This window comes from Poecilia latipinna, unplaced genomic scaffold (genome assembly GCF_001443285.1).
Source record: "Poecilia latipinna isolate Pla-1442-1.1 unplaced genomic scaffold, P_latipinna-1.0 Scaffold1943, whole genome shotgun sequence".
NCBI classification, from domain to species: domain Eukaryota; kingdom Metazoa; phylum Chordata; class Actinopteri; order Cyprinodontiformes; family Poeciliidae; genus Poecilia; species Poecilia latipinna.
The window spans coordinates 102,510-123,295 of NW_015114559.1; the positions used below are offsets into that span (position 1 = coordinate 102,510).

Consider the following 20,786-nt stretch of genomic DNA (forward strand, 5'->3'; position numbering starts at 1 on the left):
TTGCAATCAAACTCTGTCAGGGAGTTTGATAGTACGTGCAAGAGGGTTTGACTGTGAATGTGAGAGGGTTTGACTGTGAATGTGAGAGGGTTTGATAGCGAATGTGAGAGGGTTTGATAACGAATGTGAGAGAGTTTGATAACGAATGTGAGAGGGTTCGATAGTACGTGTAAGAGAGTTTGTAGGTTTTGGCCTATGGGGCCTCTCATAGTTTCACACACTCTCCTCACTCAGCTATAAACGGTGTTGCATTTTTATGCCTTGAACTTAGTCTGATTATATTCGGAAACGTCAACAAATACAAGAAAAACAATAATTAAAAAAGCAGTTCAGCCTTTTTAACTCTGTTATTCCTAAATAATTTCCAACGCAACTAATTGCCTAATTGCTACATAGCCACGCAGAAATGTTAAATATAATTTCATTATGAATCCTGCTGTTATTTTGGGCAAGTTATGATTTCCACAAACAAGATGGAGGACACATCAAACATGTGGAAGAAGGTACTCTGGTTAAATGAGACCAAAATTTGACCATTTTTTTCCTCCCCACATGCAAACACTACACCCTGAACACACCAGCTACGTGGTAAAACATGAAGGTGGTGGCATCATGCTGTGGGAAAACGTAACAGGGCAAGAGAAAAGGTAAATTCATTTAATACATAAGATCATTCAAAAACTAAAGGAGCACAAATAAAGAAAGATGCAATAAAGCTAGATATTTAAACAAAAGTAGCTCAATTTAGACATCACATAAAAAGAAAGAAATTATAAAACTGCAAATATAAACAAATAAATAACTTGAAAATAATAAAAGTGGCCAGACCTAGTGACAGGTATTGTCTAAAGGAGTTAGACAATACACACTTTTTAAAAAAATAATAATAAAAATACTAAATCATTTTATTCTACTTTAGGATTATGAACCACTTCTTAACACAACAAAATGCAAAAAAAATGTCCAAATGTAACAAATACCTTAGCAAGTATTGGAAATTGACAGATCTTTATGTTTATTTTTGATAAACATAAAGAGGAAGAAAATAATTAAGATAACTGACAAATTTCAATTTCCAACAGTCCCGTTGACCGAATGGTGTAACGGACAGCTTCTCCTTTAGCTTTATGTAATTTTGTGTGAGACTAGTTTTTCATCTGTGGTTGAGATTCATCAGCTGAACCTCTTACAATACGAACAAAGTGTTACCAGCAGGTCATTGGTGGGAATCTGCAAGTGCTGATTTCTTATGTGCAAGCAAACGCCGGAGAGCGAGCGAGCACTGTAGTTTTCGATTTAGAGATAAAGGAGAGCGCTGGTTGAAGAAAACAAAACAAAAAAAATAAAAACTCCTAAGTCACAGCAGTCACTGACGTTACCAGCCTTAACAGGAAGTGATGACTTCCGGCTGCTGTGTGATAGTACATCGAAATGCAGCGCGCACACACAGCTTCCCCATATCTCACACACGGAGCACACCAGCTCACCAGGAAGGAGCCTGGTGATAAGATAGAAGCATCACCATGGCAGGTCAAACTGAGCAGAACACCAGAAAAGGAGAGAATTTACTGCAAACACCTGAACAGGTAAAAAGAAACAAAAAAACAAAAACCCACCAACTCACTTTAACAAAGCCAATGTGTGTTTAACACGGTGCCTCAGTTTTGCAGCAGTCGATTAGTTGCCAACTACGTGGTTGGCGCTGAGAATTAGTGCTGATCGAAGAGATCGAGCGCTCTAATAACGTTACAAAAAAGATTTTCTTTGGGTTTCAGCTGCTGGTTTTGAGTTCAGTCATGTTTTTTCAGGTGATATTTCTGAGCAGAAACAAAACTGTACTCTTTGCGATGTTAAAACGTCTGTCCAAGCACTGAGTCATCGTCTCCTGATGGCTATTTTAAGGTCTGATGACAATGATTCACGGGGCTTTTAGATGTATATTTAAGTCAGACACTATAATACAAAACTTATTTTTGTCTCTTTAAACTTTCTGCATGGTTTTGTTGCTAACTCATCTGAAGGAGAATGCCGTTTGAAGAGTTAAAAGACCCTTTTGCTGCTTTGTGGAAAACATTCTGGGACTGCTGTTTTTGCTACGCGTGTGTGTATGAAGAGGCTGCATCCAACCGTGTTTGCATATCTATATTTACAATGTGAGATTTCCCGTTCAGTTCAGTTGTTTACTTTTTTCCCCCCGGATTTGAATGTTAAGCCTCCTCACGGTTGCCTTCATGTCATTTTCATAATCAACGATAGAGGAAGTCCCTCTCTGTGAGGGAGGCATTATTAGAAACACGAGAATAACTTGATTACTTTTTTAAGCAGGGACAAATCTAGTAACAAAATGTCACGAACCTCAATTTCGTCTAATTTTAGCTGCTTCATAAAATTTGCAGTCTCCTTATATGTGTTTATATGATTGTTATTTTTTTTTTCAGGAACATGGCACACCAAGACACAGGCAGGTAAGTAAGATCAGGTGACATTTAATCAGTATTATGTATGTGGATGGTCAGAGTAAGTTAAACAGATGTTTGAGGGCAACACTGTCATTTTAAGGGAAACACAAAACTATGCTGTGTAAAAAAAAAAAAAAACTGTAGTCTGTTTCCAAGAAATGCTTCACTGTGTACCAAGTAACTTTTGTCCTGCAATAAAATTACAAGAATATACGAATAACCCACAATGTCAAAGGTCATCGACACAGAAAGCTAAAGAACTAAATTGAAGCAGAACCGTTGCCATTAGCTAAAAAGAATCCCAACCCGGAAAACATCTATAGGAACTACGACTGTCAAAATGGAAAAAGTACAGTTTTGCCTCTAAGTTTATATATAGTGCCTTTTTGGGCCATTTTTCAGATATGAATGATAGTTTGATCTTTTTTTAATCTGCCTGACACTCTTGGTTGGTGGTTGGGTGAAGCTTTTTATTGTCAAACAAATGTGTTTGCTTTTTCTAAATCATCATGACAAGAGGAACTGCTCAGATGACCCTGATCAAAGGTTTACATTATTAAGTATGTAAACCTTAATAACATAAATTCCACCTTTAACTTCATGACAGCTTGAAAGTTTTTCGTGCTTACCTGAGATAAGACATTTGTAAATTTCCCGTGTGGTCTTGCATGAGCTGCATGTTTGAGTAATTTAATGATACTGAGGCCAGAAGACTTTCCTACCTTAGCCAATGACAGCTTGGCTTGGTCCAGTGTTTTGGATCATTGGTATGCTTCTGTAAATTTCTCCTCTGGTATAACTTGCTGCATTTACATTAATCAGTTTTCACCACAATTCCTCTGCTTCCTGTTTTAACACATACCCACACCATCAGTTATGCACTTTGGTGTTTCATGGTTTGAATCCTGTACTTTTATTGGGCGTCTTGAATCCATTACACCACTGTTTTTTGTTTGTTTGTTTTTTTAAGTGTGTTAGCTGAAAAATATGTATTGTTTTTTTTCCTACATCCAGATCAATTTTCCTGCCAGTTGTGTCTGAAATTGTCGATCGATCTGCGACTCAACGGAATCCCACATTTTCCCCTCGTGTATCAAATAGTTTATAAATGCGATGCATCAGACCACTTCTACCAGGTTATGCAAATATTTGGTTGGAGTCAGTTGGGTGGTTTCTCTTGTCATTGCGATTTTAAAAAGAGCAAACACAACTGTTCGACGATAAAGGTCTTCAACACTAAGTTGCACTGAAAAGCAGCAGTAGCTATTGAAACCAATGCTCTGCCTGGGTATGTAAATTTTTGAGCAGAACTGTATGAGTCAGCTTAGCAGATGTCAGAACATGTATTAGTTATGTAAAGACACAAATATAGAGTTCATGGGTTCAAAAACATCTATAGTCAATGTAAGGATTAAGGTGGACAGGTACCAGATGTTGGTGGTTTCGTTCCACCCATCTGTCCGTCCGTCCATTCATCATCTAATGCATCATATCCATGTAGGGTTGTGAGGAGGCTGGTCCCTGTTATGGGCCACTGTGGTTTAATCAGTAGAGCAGATATCTTACAAACTGATTGTGGGTTTGATTCCAACTTCCTCCTGTCACGTATTGATGTGCACTTGAGAACTTTACACCGTTCTGCATATGTATGGATGTCAGAGTGCGACTGGGTGAATGTGGCTCTAGAGTAGGGGTAGACAATCCCCATCCTCGAGGGTCAGTTTTCTGCAATTTTTAGATGTGCCTCTGCTTCAACACACCTAAGTCAAATAACTCTGGAGAACTTGACTGCACTGAGGAGGTAATTCATCAGTTTGGTTGAAGTCTGCTGGACCAGAGAGACATCTACAAGTTGCAGGACACCAGCCCTTGAGGTCTGGGATTGCCCACTCCTACTCTAGAGCAAGTGCTTTATGAAGAGCCCCATGTAAAATCAGTTCATCTATCTCTAGAAGTCTTTGGTAAAAAGGAAGTGTGCAAACTGGACATGTGTCGTAAACATAACCATTTTCTCAATGTCTACAAAACCAAACACTGGATTTGTGATACAGAGAAATGTAGGAGACCATAGCCATAACTGGAGATGAAGTGGAAACTACCAAGAATCTGAAATTGCATTGAAGATGCTGTTATCTCTTCTGTCTTAGCCTTGCTGTGGAGGAGGATCCATAGTTAGTAGCTGGATTAGTTTAAGACATGAGAAGAGTGTTGTGTCCAGAGCATTGCACCCTGTATGGTTTCATTCCTGTAGATTGGGATGTTGGGATGAGACCAGCATGACCAGCCCTTTGAATTTTCTGCTAACCAATCCAAACGAGCAGAAAAGCAGTGCTTCACAGTGGGCTACCTCGCTAGGGAAGTGTTAGCATGGGTACAAATTACAAGCATTGTTTGTCACAGACAGCAGATCCTGCCGGTGTGCCTTGTTATCTGTCAGCCACCCTCAGAATAGGTGAGGAGATTTGGCCATCAAAAGGAGAGACAGTGGAACCTGCCACTGTGTTGATATCAACCAATCACAGACAGTCTTGTAGAAAGCCGTGTTGCTGCATTGAACAACCATTCTTCTTAAGTGGAGTGACATTTTTATCATTTCTATTTTTAAATAGCACGTAAATACATGTGAAATGTGATAATGTGAAACTGTGGTATCGTTCATTAATCAACCATCTAATTCCAAAAAACCCAAACTAAACCTAAAACTTATTATTAAAATTTTAAGTTACAGAGTAGGATTAAAAGTTTGAAAGAAACTTTTTTTGTCTCAACAGTTTTCCCCAGTCCATTCACGTAAACTCGGATTTACAAGGAGACAGAGAGACAGGAGGGTGAGTGACACTCTCAGATCTTGGTGTATAAATGTCTTAAGAGTAGCGTCGGCCTCTATAGGCAGCAAACCGCCCTTTTTGTTGTTTCAGGATTTAAAAGAAGATGAAAATCCGGAGGCCAAAGCCAGACGACACAAGGAGATGGAGGTACTCTAGTCTCTTTGTTTTATCTGGAGTAAGACTGTATCGTCCCACATGAAACGTCGCTAAGTTCGACTTCTGTCCGTAGCTGAAGCCGCTGTATAAGGAGCTGCTGTACACCATCGCCCATAAGATGGGTAAACCAGCGTCAGCGGAGGTCTTCACAGACAGCCAGCTCCACCAGTACCTAAAGGAGGTAATCTCCCTTTAGCACGTAGCACAGGACACGGTTCGCTGATGACTGATGGTTCTTTCCTTTCCATTTATCAGGCTTTCACTATGACAGATGAGGAGCACAACGGTCTGATGGAGAAAGTACAGAACACAGAGGTGAGAAAAGGAAATCACCATGTTTTTGTTTTCCATTCAATGAACCGTTTGAGACCCTAACATCTATTTATAGATTTTGTATGAAATATCTTAACTTGCCATTAGCAGGAAGTCGAGTTTCTAAGTATCTGACATAACATGAAATCCCCTACAGCCGCCCATATACTGCCTGATGGTCACCGTGAAGGAAGCTAAAGAAATTCTAGGAAAAGACGTCAGTGGTGAGTTCTGCTCTACAATGATCTTTGCATCTCTTAGAATGGTCTCATGACAGAAACAGTTACTGGAAGTGAGTTTATGGATGGAAGGATGGACGAATGACAAACTGCTTTGTAGGCAGGAACACTTGCCAGATTAGTTTGCTAATTTCAGCTTTATTGCTATTTGAGATCCACTTCCTGTGGTCTCATTAAAAGATGTTCAACCTACAGGAACCTGCAGGAACAGTTGAACAGGACAGAAAAATGTATCACTTGAAACTTTCTACAACCTTGGTATATTTTCATTACTGGCCCATGTCAAGTCAGGAATAGAGACCTCTTCCTGAAGTACTGAAGTACTCTCCTTCTTCTTTGTGTGACAAAAGTTCAATCTTTAGGAGTTTGGATTGTATGTTTGTTTGTTTTTTTTTCCATTAAAAAAAACATTTCATTATTTTTTTCTGGTTTATGGTTCTGTGTGCCTGATGAGAGATTTTAATAATTATCTAAAACAAAACAATTTTAAATACTATTAATCATTTCAGTGCAATCAGGACATTTATATTATATGACCAAATGGCCTCAAACAAACCCAAAATGTAAACTCTATTAAACTGATTATAGAGCTGGTAATAGAGTCAAAAGGTTTATAGATTTACCAGCTTCTTACAAACGAAGTCTTCACCATCTGGTCTGCTTGAGCACAACATTAGGTCCTCGTCAGAAGCTTTCTTCTTAGTGTTCAAATGTTTTTCTCAGTGAACGTATACTTTAGCTTAATTTTCTACAACATCTCAATAAATCCAAGAGTTTCCAAGTGTCACTATTCTAGCAGATATTTTTAATAAGTCATACATAGGGTTGCCACCCGTCCTGTAACATCACAATTAATTAGCATGGCACTTACCTTGTAAATAGTTGATGCCAGCTGTTACTACCTTGCTCAGTTTGCTAGTAAATTTACACCTAGCTAGTGCCAGGCTAGATTCCCATTTGCCCTTAGTGCTGCCTTAATTCCTAATGGTGTGAATTCAAAATGTGTAGCTGACCATGTTATAGCTAAATTTTAACTCCAATATTTAAATGGTCATATTCCTATTTGTAGCTAACAGGAATGCTATGCGGTGCGGTCTTCAAGTTTCAAATTCAAAGTCACTTAAATCTTTAGGGTAAAATGGCAAACTTGTTGTCCACCTTAAAAGTAAGGATTTAAATGTGCTTCCGTCAGGTTTTAGTGACCCTTACTGCCTCCTGATGGTCCTGGAAGAGGAGGAGGAGAAAAAGAGCAGCCGCGCAAAAGCCAAACCCAGCAAATATGTTGTAAAGGGCACAGTATCACATGAGAAAATCTACCAAACCGATATCAAAAAGCAAACCTTGAACCCCATTTGGAACCAAACCTTCATACTGTGAGTTCAAATTTGTGACAAGTTTCTGATCAATTACGGAGAGTGTTGTTTTTTATACACCTATCGTTTCTTTCTTCTTTAGAGAGTTTGAAGATTTGACGAGCACCACTTTCCACCTTGAAATGTGGTAAGAAGAGCAAGGGGGAAAAAGCGTCACTTTGCTAGTTTTTATTAAACTTTCACACATGTTCACTTTCTGCTCTTCCGCTGCAGGGATAAGGATGAAGAGGTGTCTCTCACTCAGAAACTGGAAGAGATCAAAACCAATTTAAATAGTTTAAGAAGGTATCAAACTTTTCTGTTTTTAATTGACTAAAACCATAATACCAGGCGAGTATTGCTGTTTTCTAATCAATGCTCTGCTAAGGATGATCAAGGAAGCCAAAAAGGAGAAAGGCACAGATGACTTTTTGGGAAATATTGTCTTAAGACTAAAGGTAATAAAAACGTTTAATTTACTCCCTTATTTTACCGTAGATGTCTGTTCATTCTTAAAAACCAAACTCTTTCATAACACTTTAGGATCTCCACTGCACTGAGGACAACTGGTACAAGCTGGAGCCCAGAACGGAGACGTATCCTAATCGCGGCCAGTGTCACCTCTTCCTCCAGTTCATCCACAAAGCTGTAAACAAATTCCCTCAAATCTTAGCTGTTGGAACCTTATCCCACATAGGATTTGCCACAACTGTGACTAGATTTTTTGCAAAAGTGTTTCTATCCCATGAACTTTTTCACATTTTATCAAAAGACCTATTCTGCAAACTGTAAACTAGGCTAATTTTATTGTCATCTGACCCTTCAGAGGTTATGAATACTTTATTTTTACCAGGTACTGTAAACCTGTGTGTGTTTTCGTGTCATTGGCAGAGAGACGGGACTCTGAGCGCCGGTCGCAATGCCTACACCAACTACTGTGGGATTCTGCAGCAGTTTGTCCAAGCTTACATTTCAAAACAACAGGTGCAACACACTTTCTCCCTGTGCTGTTTTGAATTCTGGTTTTCTTTCCTTTTTTTTAACACTGTTGTGATGTTTTCTCGCGCAGAGCTCCGCTCCGTGGAAAGGCGCACTGTGTGGCGAGGCTCAGACTCTGCTTGAACTCTACGCTACGCAAAACGACCTCTCTCCTTTTCTGCAAGACCTGGCGTAAGCACTGTGTTTTCCTCTAATAGAGTTTAGTGATTAGGCAAAATGTGAAGCCAGTACTGAATTTTCACAAAGTCAGCCAAGACCAATTGGGATATATTTGAGAAGTGTGCAGTCACCTTCTGCCGTGCAATCGTACGGTTTGGGTTCGAAGACCGCCGAAAGACAATCTTCTCTTGAAGCCACTTTGGCCTTTCACAAATCAATCACTTGATCTGACCATGTACTGTTGTGACATACGCCTTCATCAGAGATGTCCAAAAAAAAGTAAAAAAAAAAAAAAACCTGACTTTTTTAATGCTCTGATGTAAGGTCTGTCTAACAATAATGTAGATACATTAAAATTATTTAAACTGGTAAATGAAAAATATAATAAAGGAATATATTTTTAATTCACCATGTTTTTTTTAAAAATTTTATTTCAAAACGTCCTCACCACAACCTGACCAGCCACTAATCTCCGCCCTGCTATGACATGTCTCTATATCAGTCCTGCAGTAGCTCTCCCAGAACGTTCTCATAGAAGTGGCCAGGCCATTAAATATCTTAAGAGGGCACATCTAAAAGAATATTTAAAATGAATTAACTAATTTTGTATTTATTTTGGGGGTCTTGCATGTATGTCTTTCTATGACATAAACATGATTCTCTGAGGTGGGCAGCATGTTTTAATGGGGGCCACAGCCCCCTCTGTGCCTCCTCATGGGGGCACCACTGCAGTTGTGATGAATTGGGATAAATTTATTACCTGCCTGGGTCATTAACTCCCTGTGTCCACGTGACTGTCTTTTTATGCTCCTGCCCTCGTCTGTGATCCTGAAATGGCTTGAGTAAATACAAAAAATGTATGAGTGATAGATACTGTACGTTGTCTCCACTCCTCTAACCACAAAAAATTAGAACTGATCCTTGTTTCGGTCACAATTTCTGTACAAACTGAGAACTGGTAAATCATATGATCTTGTAGGAAAGCAAATACACTCATGCCAACTTAACTGCTGTTTCTTTCAATGCTCTTTTTTTCCCTACATTAAATGGAGTTCATGTGTGAATAAGCAACATTTCATTAGGGCAGGTCACACCACAGAAGTGGCTGTTCTTGAATGAATGGAGCCGCAGATTGTCTGCTTCATTTGTGAAAGTTCATCTGGCCTCCAGTGCCAAACAAGCAAACTTTGGTCTACTTGAAAACACGGGTCTGGGGTTAGCATGCAACCGAACCGTAGTGTGGTTCGCTCATGGACCATCCAGCAAACCAGAGAGAGAAAGTAAACCAAAAGTAGGAAGTGATGTCACCTGTACTCATGATTTACATGTGATACATATATTACTCTCTGCGTCTCTGCAACCACAACAGGACGTCGTAATCTCTTAGTCGCCATGTCTTTCCTGCACTGCTGCGTTTGTCCCATATATGAAAACTAAAATAGATATCAGGGAGGCTCTTTAATCCAAATACACACAAATCAGTAATTCCTAGAACGGATAAATATTTTGGATATCTAGAGCAGCTTTCTTCCTATGCATTCACACTAATTTAACAATGATTTTTCACAGTTCAGATGATGTCACACTCATTTTTTTTTATTTAGAATGAATATTATGGAAAACTGATATTGAATTCACATCAGAAACTCTCACTTCAAATTTACGTGTATAATTTAAAATGGAATTAAAGTCAGGTGTGAATTTTTTTAAATTAAATATTAAAACAATTTGCCATTTCCTTGCTTTTAATGCTAAATAACATAGCCCAGGTCGTGTTGCCACCTTTTATATTTGTCCCAAATATTAACGCTCCACAACTCCAAATGTAAAACCTTTTCAAAGGCTTGACCAAATATTTTAGTCTCACGTGTTCACCAAATTGTTGTTAGAAAACTCAATTTAATGGGATTTCAATTAAAGTGCAAAAAAATTAAGAGAGTTCAGAAATTTTAAAATTTGGTTCTATTTAAAAAAGAAAGGGGATAAAACCAGCTAACATTTCATTAGCAGTAGACAACGGACTTTTTTGGTTTGAGCTGTTTAAATCGGGCCTGTTCTGAAAAACGGTTAGTTTGCCTCCCTTCAGGGGAACTTCTCCCTGGAAAGATGCTCTTAAAAGGTCATATCCTTATTTTAAGATTACAGATTTTAAAATTAGAATTTTTTTTTGCTATACATTTTGTATACATAAAATTTTATGAAATAATTCTAAGTAACCCATCAAACACCGAGCTTAGCTATGACAAAATGTGCTACGTTTCTGTCATACGCCTGCTCTTAACAAGTGTGATTGTGCTTACCCCTGTCAGGAAGTGGGTGGCTTACAGTAAACTGTACCAGAGTTTGGAGGTGGACTCGTCTGTGCTGTTCCATCAGCTCACCAGCATAGAGTACCACTGGCATCAACAGGAGCTTCCCTACCAGCAGGTATACATGCACGACTCACTGACTGCATAACAGGAAAAGATTTCAAACTTTTAGCGTACATTTGTGACTGATTTAACATTTCTAAATTAAAAAGAAACTATTTGCATAAGTAGTTTGCTTGAATTATCACTTGTAGACGTGTGTTTGGTGTCAGAGCTCAGGAGAAACTAGAAGTTAAGATTTCAGCACAGATGAGGGTTGTGTAAGGTCCCACTTTCTGTTGACAGAAACAGGAACTTGGGGATTCTCTTCACGGCTTCCTGCAGTACGGACTCTGTTTGGTTTCCAAATACAGAGACATCTTCCCCCCGACTCCCAGCGCCACTCCGAAACTACACACACTCCTCAGGTGTGTCTGGCTGAACACACACACACACACACACACACACACACACACACACACACACACACACACACACACACACACACACGTACGTTTTAATTATGAGCCCCACATAATGCAGTAAATGATTTTTATTTTTATCAATGCAGGATCTTGGTCCAGATCTGTAAGACTCAAGCTTTCCAGAAACTGAACCCGGCCAACTTTGAGCTTCACAACGAAGTCCACGATGCCATAGTGGTGAAGCATATTTCCAGTTATATTTTATGCTTCACTTATGGAAGTTTATCAAATCAAAATAGTAATTTTTATACCAGACAGGCACAGAGGAGTGGTTTACCATCAAGAAGGGTTTGCATCAGCCAATGACCAAGGTAAAAAAAAAAGACACATCACTTTTCTGAAGCTCAAATACACACAATAGATATCTTATTATTATTGTTTTTAGGGGGATTTTTAATGTACTGAAGCTGTATGGAAAGCTCATTTATATCACAATAATGTCTAGTTAAAATGACCTTTTGTCTGATAACTGAAATATATGTCATGCAGAGAAGAAAGGATGATGAATGGTGTTGCTAAAGTGTCCACACCCCTTTGATTTCTCTTTGCCTATTTCATCACTTAGCAATTTTCTGTGATGACCCAGCACAAAGTTCATCATACACTGCAAAACCACAAAATCTTACTAAAAGCATTTTTAGTCTAGCTTCTGGTACACTGACAAAACTAACTTACTAATAACATTTCATTATTGTTTTAAGTCAATAATTGCTTTAATATTGATGAAAAGGTTCCAGTTCCATTGATGGATTATTTCACTTATGACATGAGAAAAATGTCTTGATATAAGTGAAATAATCTGCCGGTGGAATTAGAACAAATTCATATATCTAACTCTAACTTGTAAGTTAGTTTTGAGATATTTAAAGCGTACAAAGACATTTGCACTAGAAACTATAACAAAATACTTGGTAAGATTTTGTGTTTTTGCAGTGTAACTGTGAAGCAGCAGAGAAGTGATGGTTCTCAATTCTTCTTATAAATGAAAAGCAGTATATTTTACTATATATTGGAATTATTTTAAGTAGAATTGATCTCTGTTCTGAATAATAAGCACATATTTGGATCTATGAAATCTGACGATAGCAGTGTGGGAGTGAAGTTTGACTATATGTGTTGCCAATCAAACGCAATTTCTGCACTCTGCTGTAACGCAGGACCTGACAGAGATCGGCAGCGCCCTCTCTAGGCTGATTGCAGAAGTTCAGGAAGACATAAAACACAACAAAGACGTGTGGAACCGAGTTTTTGTCAGGTGACAAGAGCGACGAAAGAATTTTTTTATTTTTTATTTTTTTGTGGAAAAAACTTTCCATAAATCTGCCAATGTTGTGATAAAACACGAGTGAAGTGTTTCACGCCGATATTAATCAGTTGTTCTCTCCACTGTAGTGCTGTGCAAGTTGACGTCTTCACTGTTGTCTATCAGAAGTTTGACTCCTTGGTAAGCTGCGAATGGAGCAAGCTAGGTTCACATGATTCACCTCATTTCCTCCCTTCTCACGGTTCTTGTTCTCCATAGCTCGCAAAGGAAGTGAAAGCAACCCTCTCTATAATGGAGGACCAAATGGAGATGAACCTCTCCAAAAGCCTGTTTCCTGTTTACCTGAGTTTGCAGGCCATCCACAAAGACAAGGCCTTCCTACAGAAACGGTCTGAAATCATCACAGATTCTATTATGATGTGTTATTTTATTTTATTTTTATCTAACCTAACAACTGGTGTTAGATGAATTTCTTCAGGGTTTTTTTTATTCTTATGCTGTCATTGAACTTTTTCACAATTATCTATTATTATTTAATGATTACGTGACACAATGGAGGAAACCGGTTGCAATGGATTACATTAGGGGAATCAGAATAAGGGGGTTGAAAACAAAATAAAAGTATGTCACATGATTTGTGACATACTGATTTTTCATTATGTTTTAATACATACAAACGTCCAATTTATTATTACGTGCTTTTTGTGTTGAAAGAAACAGGCTAGTGGCTATAAACACAATAGTTAAAAGAGAAAATGTTATCCAAGAAGACTGAGCCGCAGAATAAAAGATAAATGAAACAAATATTTATGTTTTTTTTTTTCTTTTTCTTTCAGGGGATTACTCCAGCTCACAAACTTTCATGAAGATTTCCGGGACGCCCTGCCGTACTGGCTGAACCAGGCGTTCAGCACCACTCAGGACCGGGTGGTCAGGGCGGTGCAGGTTGACCAGGTAACACGTCTTTGACGATGGGCGACATGGCTCACCGACCGCTGGGGGCGGCATAAAGTGTTGCGCACAGGAGGCTAACGTTAATGTTTGAAAAGGAGTAGAGGGAGGCGCTAACTCATGCGAGCGCCACTGCTTAGTTCTATTTCCGCAGAGTTAAAGAACTAAACCCAGTTCTTAATGAAACCCAGCTTGAACTAAACCCAGCTTGTTGTGCTCTCAGCTGCAGCCGCTGCAGGTCGGTGCGGTCCCCATAAAGCACAGCTCCTCAGCCGTAGACCTGGTGGCGTGCATCCAGCCAATCTGCCACTTGTGGGAGCAGCTGTCATGGCCTGACCCCGAGGAGGCCTTCATGCTCATGGTCAAACTCACCGAGGTACAGCGCTCAGCTCCTTTTTTTCTTTTTACATATTTGTTAAAACTATCACTATGTTGTGATGGTATAATATGAGAGATAATCTGTCATCTGAACAAAGGAACCATTCCGTCAGAAACAACCAATCAGAGCCAGCTATGAATGCTAAAGTTAGCTAGCTACCAATGCTAAGCCTGTCACAGGAAGCAATTAATCACATAATAAATTTAGACGAGCTATATAATTTACATTCTGATGATTCATATTTTTCAAAGGGCAATTTTGTTTACAGCTACATCATGATTCATTTTATTTATGGTTCCAGTTGTGTGTGGTTTTTGTTTGTGTTTGTAAATAAAAATATGTGTTTTTATTTTGGATATTTAAAGTATCTTCCAGTTCCAGTGTGGAGTGGTTCTGTACAAAATCAAGGTTTATTGATTTTTGAGAGGGCGAACGTACATTATTAAGCCATTATCAATATATTAATTGAAAATGATCTCAAAACAACAATATTATTGTCCGACAGAATAATTACTGGGACAAATTATCGCCAATTAAATGTGTGATGGATGACAACGGTTTTTGTGAAACATTAAGTTGTTTTTCTGGCCATTAGCACATTCAGCAGTACGTACATGGAGATGATTGTCAGCGCTAAGACACCCCCTCCTGGCTCTGATTGGTTGCTTCTGACTGGCATTTCTATTTTTCTCATACCAGACTGTCGTGACATGGTGACATTTTTAACAAATATGTAATAAAAAAGAAAAAAAGAAAATCATATTTGTAAAAGTTACATGCTGCAGCTTTGCGGCCTTTTTATGCAACTAATTAACTTTCCACTGATTAAATGAAGTAAATTTCTTCTTATGTTTCCAGGATGTTTGTAAGATTGTAGTGAACTACTGTCACCTCCTAAAGGAGCGAGTCCGGGTGCTGTCCGAGAACTCGGACCACAGCATCGCCATCAACATGGTAACCGAGCACATCTTCACTCATGTTCATTTAGAAACTTTTCTCCACATTTTCCTCCATGTGTCTCAGGCTTTTTTTTTTTTTTTTTCTTCTCCTTCCCTTGCAGCTGTGCGTCGTCGTGAACGACCTGGAGCACCTGCGCTCGGTGCTGACCCGGCTTCCCTCTCAGCTCAACTGGGAGGGGCTTCGCATCCGGACCCAGAGCGTCATAGGGCAGAGCCAGTTTGAGAACACGCTGCATTCCCAGCTTCAGCAAGCCAAGAGCATCCTCTGCAAGGAGATCCGGTCAGCGCTAGACACTCTGGGGAAACAGGTAGACCACGAGTCACGCGCTTTAGTGTATCTCATTGGGACATCATGTGACGCACCAACATGAAGTCGTTCATGATTCGGACGTGTGATGAAAACAAATCGTGGCTGTGGAAGATTTACAAGTACAAATCTGAAAGTGTGGTGTGGATTTACATTTGAACCCCCTTTTCTCTGATATTCCTAAATAAAATGAAGCAGAAATTTATGACTCACATATGAGAACTTACCGACAAACCATTTAATCCTTGTGCACCTCTAGTTTTCACAGAAGAGTGTCTTGACACAAGCAATATTTAATCTTGTTTTCCCAAAAATAACCCCGTTTCATCGTCATCCTAAATATATCATCTCAGGACAACATCCACTGGAAAAACACAACAACTCACCAAGTATTTTTGGTCTAGTTTCTAGTGCAAATATCTTAGTACACTTGAAATAAGACAAAACTAACTTACAAGTAGCTTTTCAGTAACAATAAAGAGTTTGTTTTTAGTCAATAATTCCCTAATATTGATGACAAAGTGTTAGTTATATATCGGTATCGGGAGTGAAAATAAGCAGATCGGTGCGTCCCAAATGCAGAAATCTGAAGACCTGAGACTGGAGTGGAGGTTCACCTTTCATCAAGACAAGTCAGAATGGCCTACTCAAAGTCCCTTGACTTGAAATATATGCGTTACACCGTTATGATTTACATTTTTGTTTAAAAAAAAAAGGAAACCTTTGCATCATTAGCACTCTTGTGCTGCTTCGTGTTGGTTTTTCACAGATGACCCCTACAGTTCAGACTGAGGTTTGTGATTGTGATGTGAGAAAACGTGAAAACCTGCAAAGGCTTTCGCGCCTCAGTGTTTGCGAAAGAAACATGCTTGTTTTTAATCTTCATGAGCTGAATGAAGTGAAAGTAAACACAGCTCTGTCTGCGCTCTCAGCTAAACACAGACATCGAGACTCACGTCAGGAGCATGTCCACCAGGCGGAGGATTCCCTCCAAGTCCACAGAGGACGTGAGTCTGCTCCTCGTTACGATACTTTCCTTTTATTTCTCTCTCTAACAACCAGCTGCTATTTTCCCTTCACGTCCTGTCGCTCGTCTCCTCCTAGGCCGCAGCCCCTCTGATGCGCTACCTCGAACAGGAGCTGCAGTACATGAATGAAAACCTGGTTCAAGAGAACTTCAACAGGTGCTCCGCTAACCCGTCTCTGTCAAACATGCCAAATCTCCTCCTTTACGCCTGTTGGTTCGTTTCTTTAAACGTCGATTTGTGCTTTATTTTCCTCTCCCGTGACCAGCCTCCTGACTCCGTTGTGGCAAAACTCTGTGAAAATTCTGTATCAGATCTCCACCCAGCATTCGCAGCAAGAAGGGCTCATGGTGTTCTGCCAGAGGCTGCTGTACACGCTGCAGGTGGGTTTTTGCCGTCGGAGCTTACTCGCCCCTCGGTAACCGTCTCCGCAGCCTCACGGTGTGTGTCCTCCGCTTTTAGTGTCTCGAGCAGTGTTTCCACGCCGACGGAAACGGGCTTCCTCAGAAGGCGTTGCACTCCGACGAATACAAGGTGAGTCCCGTCGACACCGGCAGCTGAGTTCTCTAGTATTTCATTGAAACGCTATCGATTCAGGTCCGTTTCCTGTCTGGTGAAAAAAATAAATAATAATAATTTAGGTACAGCCATGAAAAGGCTTGATTTCTGTGATTTCCTAATGCTTGAACAGAATCTGAAGGCTCACCTCACTCACCACTCGCTGACCAGCCACCAGCTCATAGAGAAGTTCTTTAAAAGAAAAATATCAGAGCAGGTGAGTTATTTATTTAAAAATATCAAATGTTAACTCCTGTGAGAGTTTTTTTGTTTTTTGTTTTTATGCTTTATTCTGCTTCGACCGTCTCGCAGAGAGATTACCAAGGGGAAAAATACGGAGCGGTCACCCTCCTCGCGTCCTACAGGAGGTCTGACCATAGGCTGCACATCGAGGTGCTCAACGCAGTCAGCCTCCTACCAATGGACTCTAACGGTACAACACAACAACCACAGCTGTGTACTGTCTTTCTCAAAGTATTCAAACACCTTATCATTGATTTGTAAAGCAGCTCTAGCTCGGTTGGTTTGTACAGGGGAAGAAAGTCTGTCAACGGCAATTCCGGGTCAAATGTTCAGATTTAAAGGGGACCTATTGTGCAAAATTCACATTTTGTATGTTTTTCTACTTCAATTTGGATTTCTACTGCTGCTAAGAATAGCTTGAGCTGTTTTTTTGGGTCTTTTTTTTGGCAATGAGTTAATGTTTTTTTTTTTGGTGTCTGAAAAATGAGCCGTTTCAAAAACTAATCGTTGAGCCAGAGTCGTTACCTAGCAACCCAAGCCGAGCTCCGCCATGTTCGGTCAGCTGGTTTTACCGTATGTATGTGTGTATGTATGTGCTGAACAATGGCTACTGGAAAAGACAAATGTTTTGTTGTTGACTTACCATCCAGAATCTACTTGCTACATTCTTGTTGGTTGCGCAGGAGGGTCCACTTCTGCTTTTCAAAGATGCACGATCGTATGATCACGCATCTGTTTGCAGTCATTTTCACGTGCTAGTGTAAACATCGGGTCTCTGGGGGCGTGGCCAGCAGCAGTTTATTTAAATTTAAAGTGACGAGCAAGACACCTTATGATCTTGTTTTGTGTAGTCCATCCTAACCTGTTCAAGGAAGGAGTTCACCTTTAAACTATCAAGTGCATGTTTAGGGTTGTCCTAATGAATGGTTTTTCACAATAATGTTTAAATTTAAGACAGAAAAAGTTGAAGCGGAGTATTACTACTTTTCCACGGTCGATACATAACTAAAGAAAAATGCTCGAGACCCCTGCCTACATGACCTGGTGCTTTGATGCTTGCCAGGCCTCAGCGACCCGTTTGTGCGTCTGTGCCTGGAACCCAACCACGTCTTCCCAGAGATAGAGCCGCGCTGCACCCAGTACAAGAGCTGCGATCTCAACCCCCTCTTCGACGAGGCCTTCGATTTGTAAGTCTCTCTTTGAGCAAACACAAATTCCTACAAAGTATTCCGGTCTCATTTCTACTGCAAATATCTTGGTATACTTGAAATAAGACAAAACAAACGAACAAGTAACTTTTTATTAATTTATAGGAAATTGCTTTCAGTCAATAATTCCTTAATATTGATGGAAAACGTGCCAGTTCCACTGGCAGATTACATTTCGCTCCTCCTCTAATGCTTCCCGTGGGATCGCTTTAGAGGTAAACTCCCCGCTGACTTGCTCTCCGTATCGCAGCCTGGTTTCACTGGATCAGTGCCAGACTCCAGGAGCGTGCTTGGTCATCACAGTTCTGGACCACGACACCCTGAGGCCAGATGACTTTGAGGGCGAGGCGTTCCTGGCCCTGGAGGACGTACCTGGAGTTTCAGAACAAGAAGGAGAGGAAGTCGACTCGCAGATGGACTCGGCACCTGAACAGATACGCCTGCCTCTGATGCATCCTAAACCTAATGGTAATAAACTTTTTTTTTCTTTTTTTTACCATTTAATAAAGGAGTGGGATTAAAAAAACATGGCAGGATACCTTGCTATAGCTTAGAACCATTCCCTTTAACCTTCTTTGTATCTAGCATTAAATTCAACCTGTTCTCCTAATCTGTTGTAGATCCAGGAGGAACAGTGTCTTGTTTTGGTTTAAACTTTTTCTTGTGTGACAAATAAAATTAAACTGATGGTTTATTTCCTGTATGGACCAGTTGACACCTACAAATTATTAAAGGGGCAGTATTATGTAAAATAGACTTTTTGAGCTTCACATCATGTTATAATGTTATTCCCTCATCAAACCCAGAGTGTTGCTTTGACTCTTTCATGCATGTTTGTGAAATCCTTTAATCTCCTTGGCAACCAGGTGTGCAGAACACCTGGGTGGACCTAGCTCCACCTTCGAGACACAGCTCCTCCTCAATGTTGCAGATTCCAAGCCTCAGAGCTTCCCCCACTCAGCTCCTTCAGACTAGCCAGCAGCAATTAGCAAACACCTGGTGGAACTGTGTGTATGCTGAACTCATCGTATATGTCACTTCTCAGTGAAACTGTGGTAAAAACATTGTTGAAGGGTTATTAGAGGAGCCATGTCTTGATGACTTACTGAAAGTAGAGTTTCAGAAAAAGTAGGAGTTTTTTAAAGAGACAGAGGCCCAATTTTAGGGTGTTAAATGACAGTCAAATTTCATTCAAGTCATTTTGGAACACAGTTACTTGATAACGCTATAAAATTACACTGTGCGTCTGGAAAAGACATGATGCTGCCCCTTTAAAGATATTTTCAATCTATTGCTTTTTGAAAGCTAAAATCTGGAGGGATTTAGTTTCATTTCATCGGCTAACGTTTCCCTCCGTCTGGCTGCGTGTTTACAGAGGACAGCATCCTGAAGCTGCTGGAGTCCCGGCGAGGAGAGCGAGAGGCTCAGGCTTTCGTCAAGAAGCGACGCCAGCGGGAGAAACAGTCCCAGGAGGCGGCGCAGCAATGACAAAACACACGGAGACGCGTTCTTCCTCCAAAAATATACAATTTGTTTTTAATGATCAGTACCAAAAAACAAAAGTCAAAAAAACAAAAAAGAAAAAGAATGCACTCAGAAAGAAAACACTGGTGTTGCATGAGTTGTGTGTGGACAACATGACCATCACAGTGATCCGAAAAACACTTTCACGCCCGCATTTCAACATCTACATGTCCGCATGCATCCCGATGGTTCGTCCAATCAGTGCAAGAGAAAGATATAACATCACTTATGTATGTGTATACATTTATATATAATATATATGAAATATATATATTATACACTGTTGAAAGACTGAAATGTCAAAAGAGTACTACAAATGTAGAAATTTGGCAGAGAAAGCTGTCACATATTGATTTAAAAATAGCTAAAAAGCCTTATTTTTATTGTATTTTTTTTAACTTTTTTTTCTTGAGTGTTCTGAGCTTGATTCATATCGAACATAAAGGGTGTTAAAATAAATAACATCTGAAACTGGACCTGTTGGCCTCATTTGTTACACCTTCCTATAGTTTCTGCAGAGACAAAAAACCTGAGAGTATGAAAAAGAAAAAGAAAACTCTAGGCCAAATTCTATTTTTCACATTTTTTTTTTAGCTATTTGAATTTCTTAATTACTAATAAGCAAGACACTCTGCTTTCAGCACTGTGATGAGCTGTAGCAACAAAGAATTATTGGAAATATGCCCTTTAAGTGTTTCCAGAGGGACCTTTTTTTTCCTCTAAAGATGTTCCTACTCCCTGAAATATAATTTTTTTTAAAAAACAAACTGATTATCTACGGTGTCATCCATCCATCGAGCCAGTTTTCAGACTGACGACACGATCACAACACCAGGACGAACACAGCACAGTTTATTTCCCTGTTGTTTTGTGGAGGAGGGGGAGGGGCAACGCCAAACTCTGAGTGAGTTTTAAGTGCCAAAAATACAAAAAGCGGACGTCTTTATTCCCCCCCTCCGGCAAATCACAAAACTCTCCGGATGGATGGATGACACTCTGGGGGAAATATTGTCACTAAAGTGAGATTATAC

At 39.8% G+C, this 20,786-nt stretch overlaps 1 protein-coding gene across 2 annotated transcripts; it reads left to right on the top strand.

Moving 5' to 3' along the window:
• Positions 1–1,430: 1,430 nt before the first annotated feature.
• Positions 1,431–20,511, top strand: LOC106935300 (protein unc-13 homolog D-like). Of its 2 annotated transcripts, none has more exons than XM_015015709.1 (34): positions 1,431–1,586; positions 2,439–2,465; positions 5,231–5,287; positions 5,378–5,434; positions 5,517–5,624; positions 5,699–5,758; positions 5,913–5,979; positions 7,187–7,367; positions 7,450–7,494; positions 7,581–7,652; positions 7,735–7,804; positions 7,890–7,994; positions 8,238–8,330; positions 8,416–8,516; positions 10,814–10,931; positions 11,159–11,280; positions 11,424–11,514; positions 11,592–11,648; positions 12,495–12,592; positions 12,730–12,781; positions 12,860–12,990; positions 13,438–13,555; positions 13,776–13,928; positions 14,790–14,885; positions 14,992–15,198; positions 16,130–16,204; positions 16,302–16,381; positions 16,491–16,605; positions 16,685–16,756; positions 16,914–16,997; positions 17,093–17,213; positions 18,087–18,210; positions 18,482–18,699; positions 19,607–20,511. In XM_015015709.1, the coding sequence occupies exons 1-34, from the start codon at positions 1,524–1,526 to the stop codon at positions 19,717–19,719; spliced, it is 3,351 nt and encodes a 1,116-aa protein (XP_014871195.1). In that variant the 5' UTR covers positions 1,431–1,523; the 3' UTR covers positions 19,720–20,511. The 2 variants fall into 2 exon arrangements, with proteins under 2 accessions (XP_014871195.1, XP_014871196.1); XM_015015710.1 differs by having other exon boundaries at positions 7,798–7,804.
• Positions 20,512–20,786: the final 275 nt, after the last annotated feature.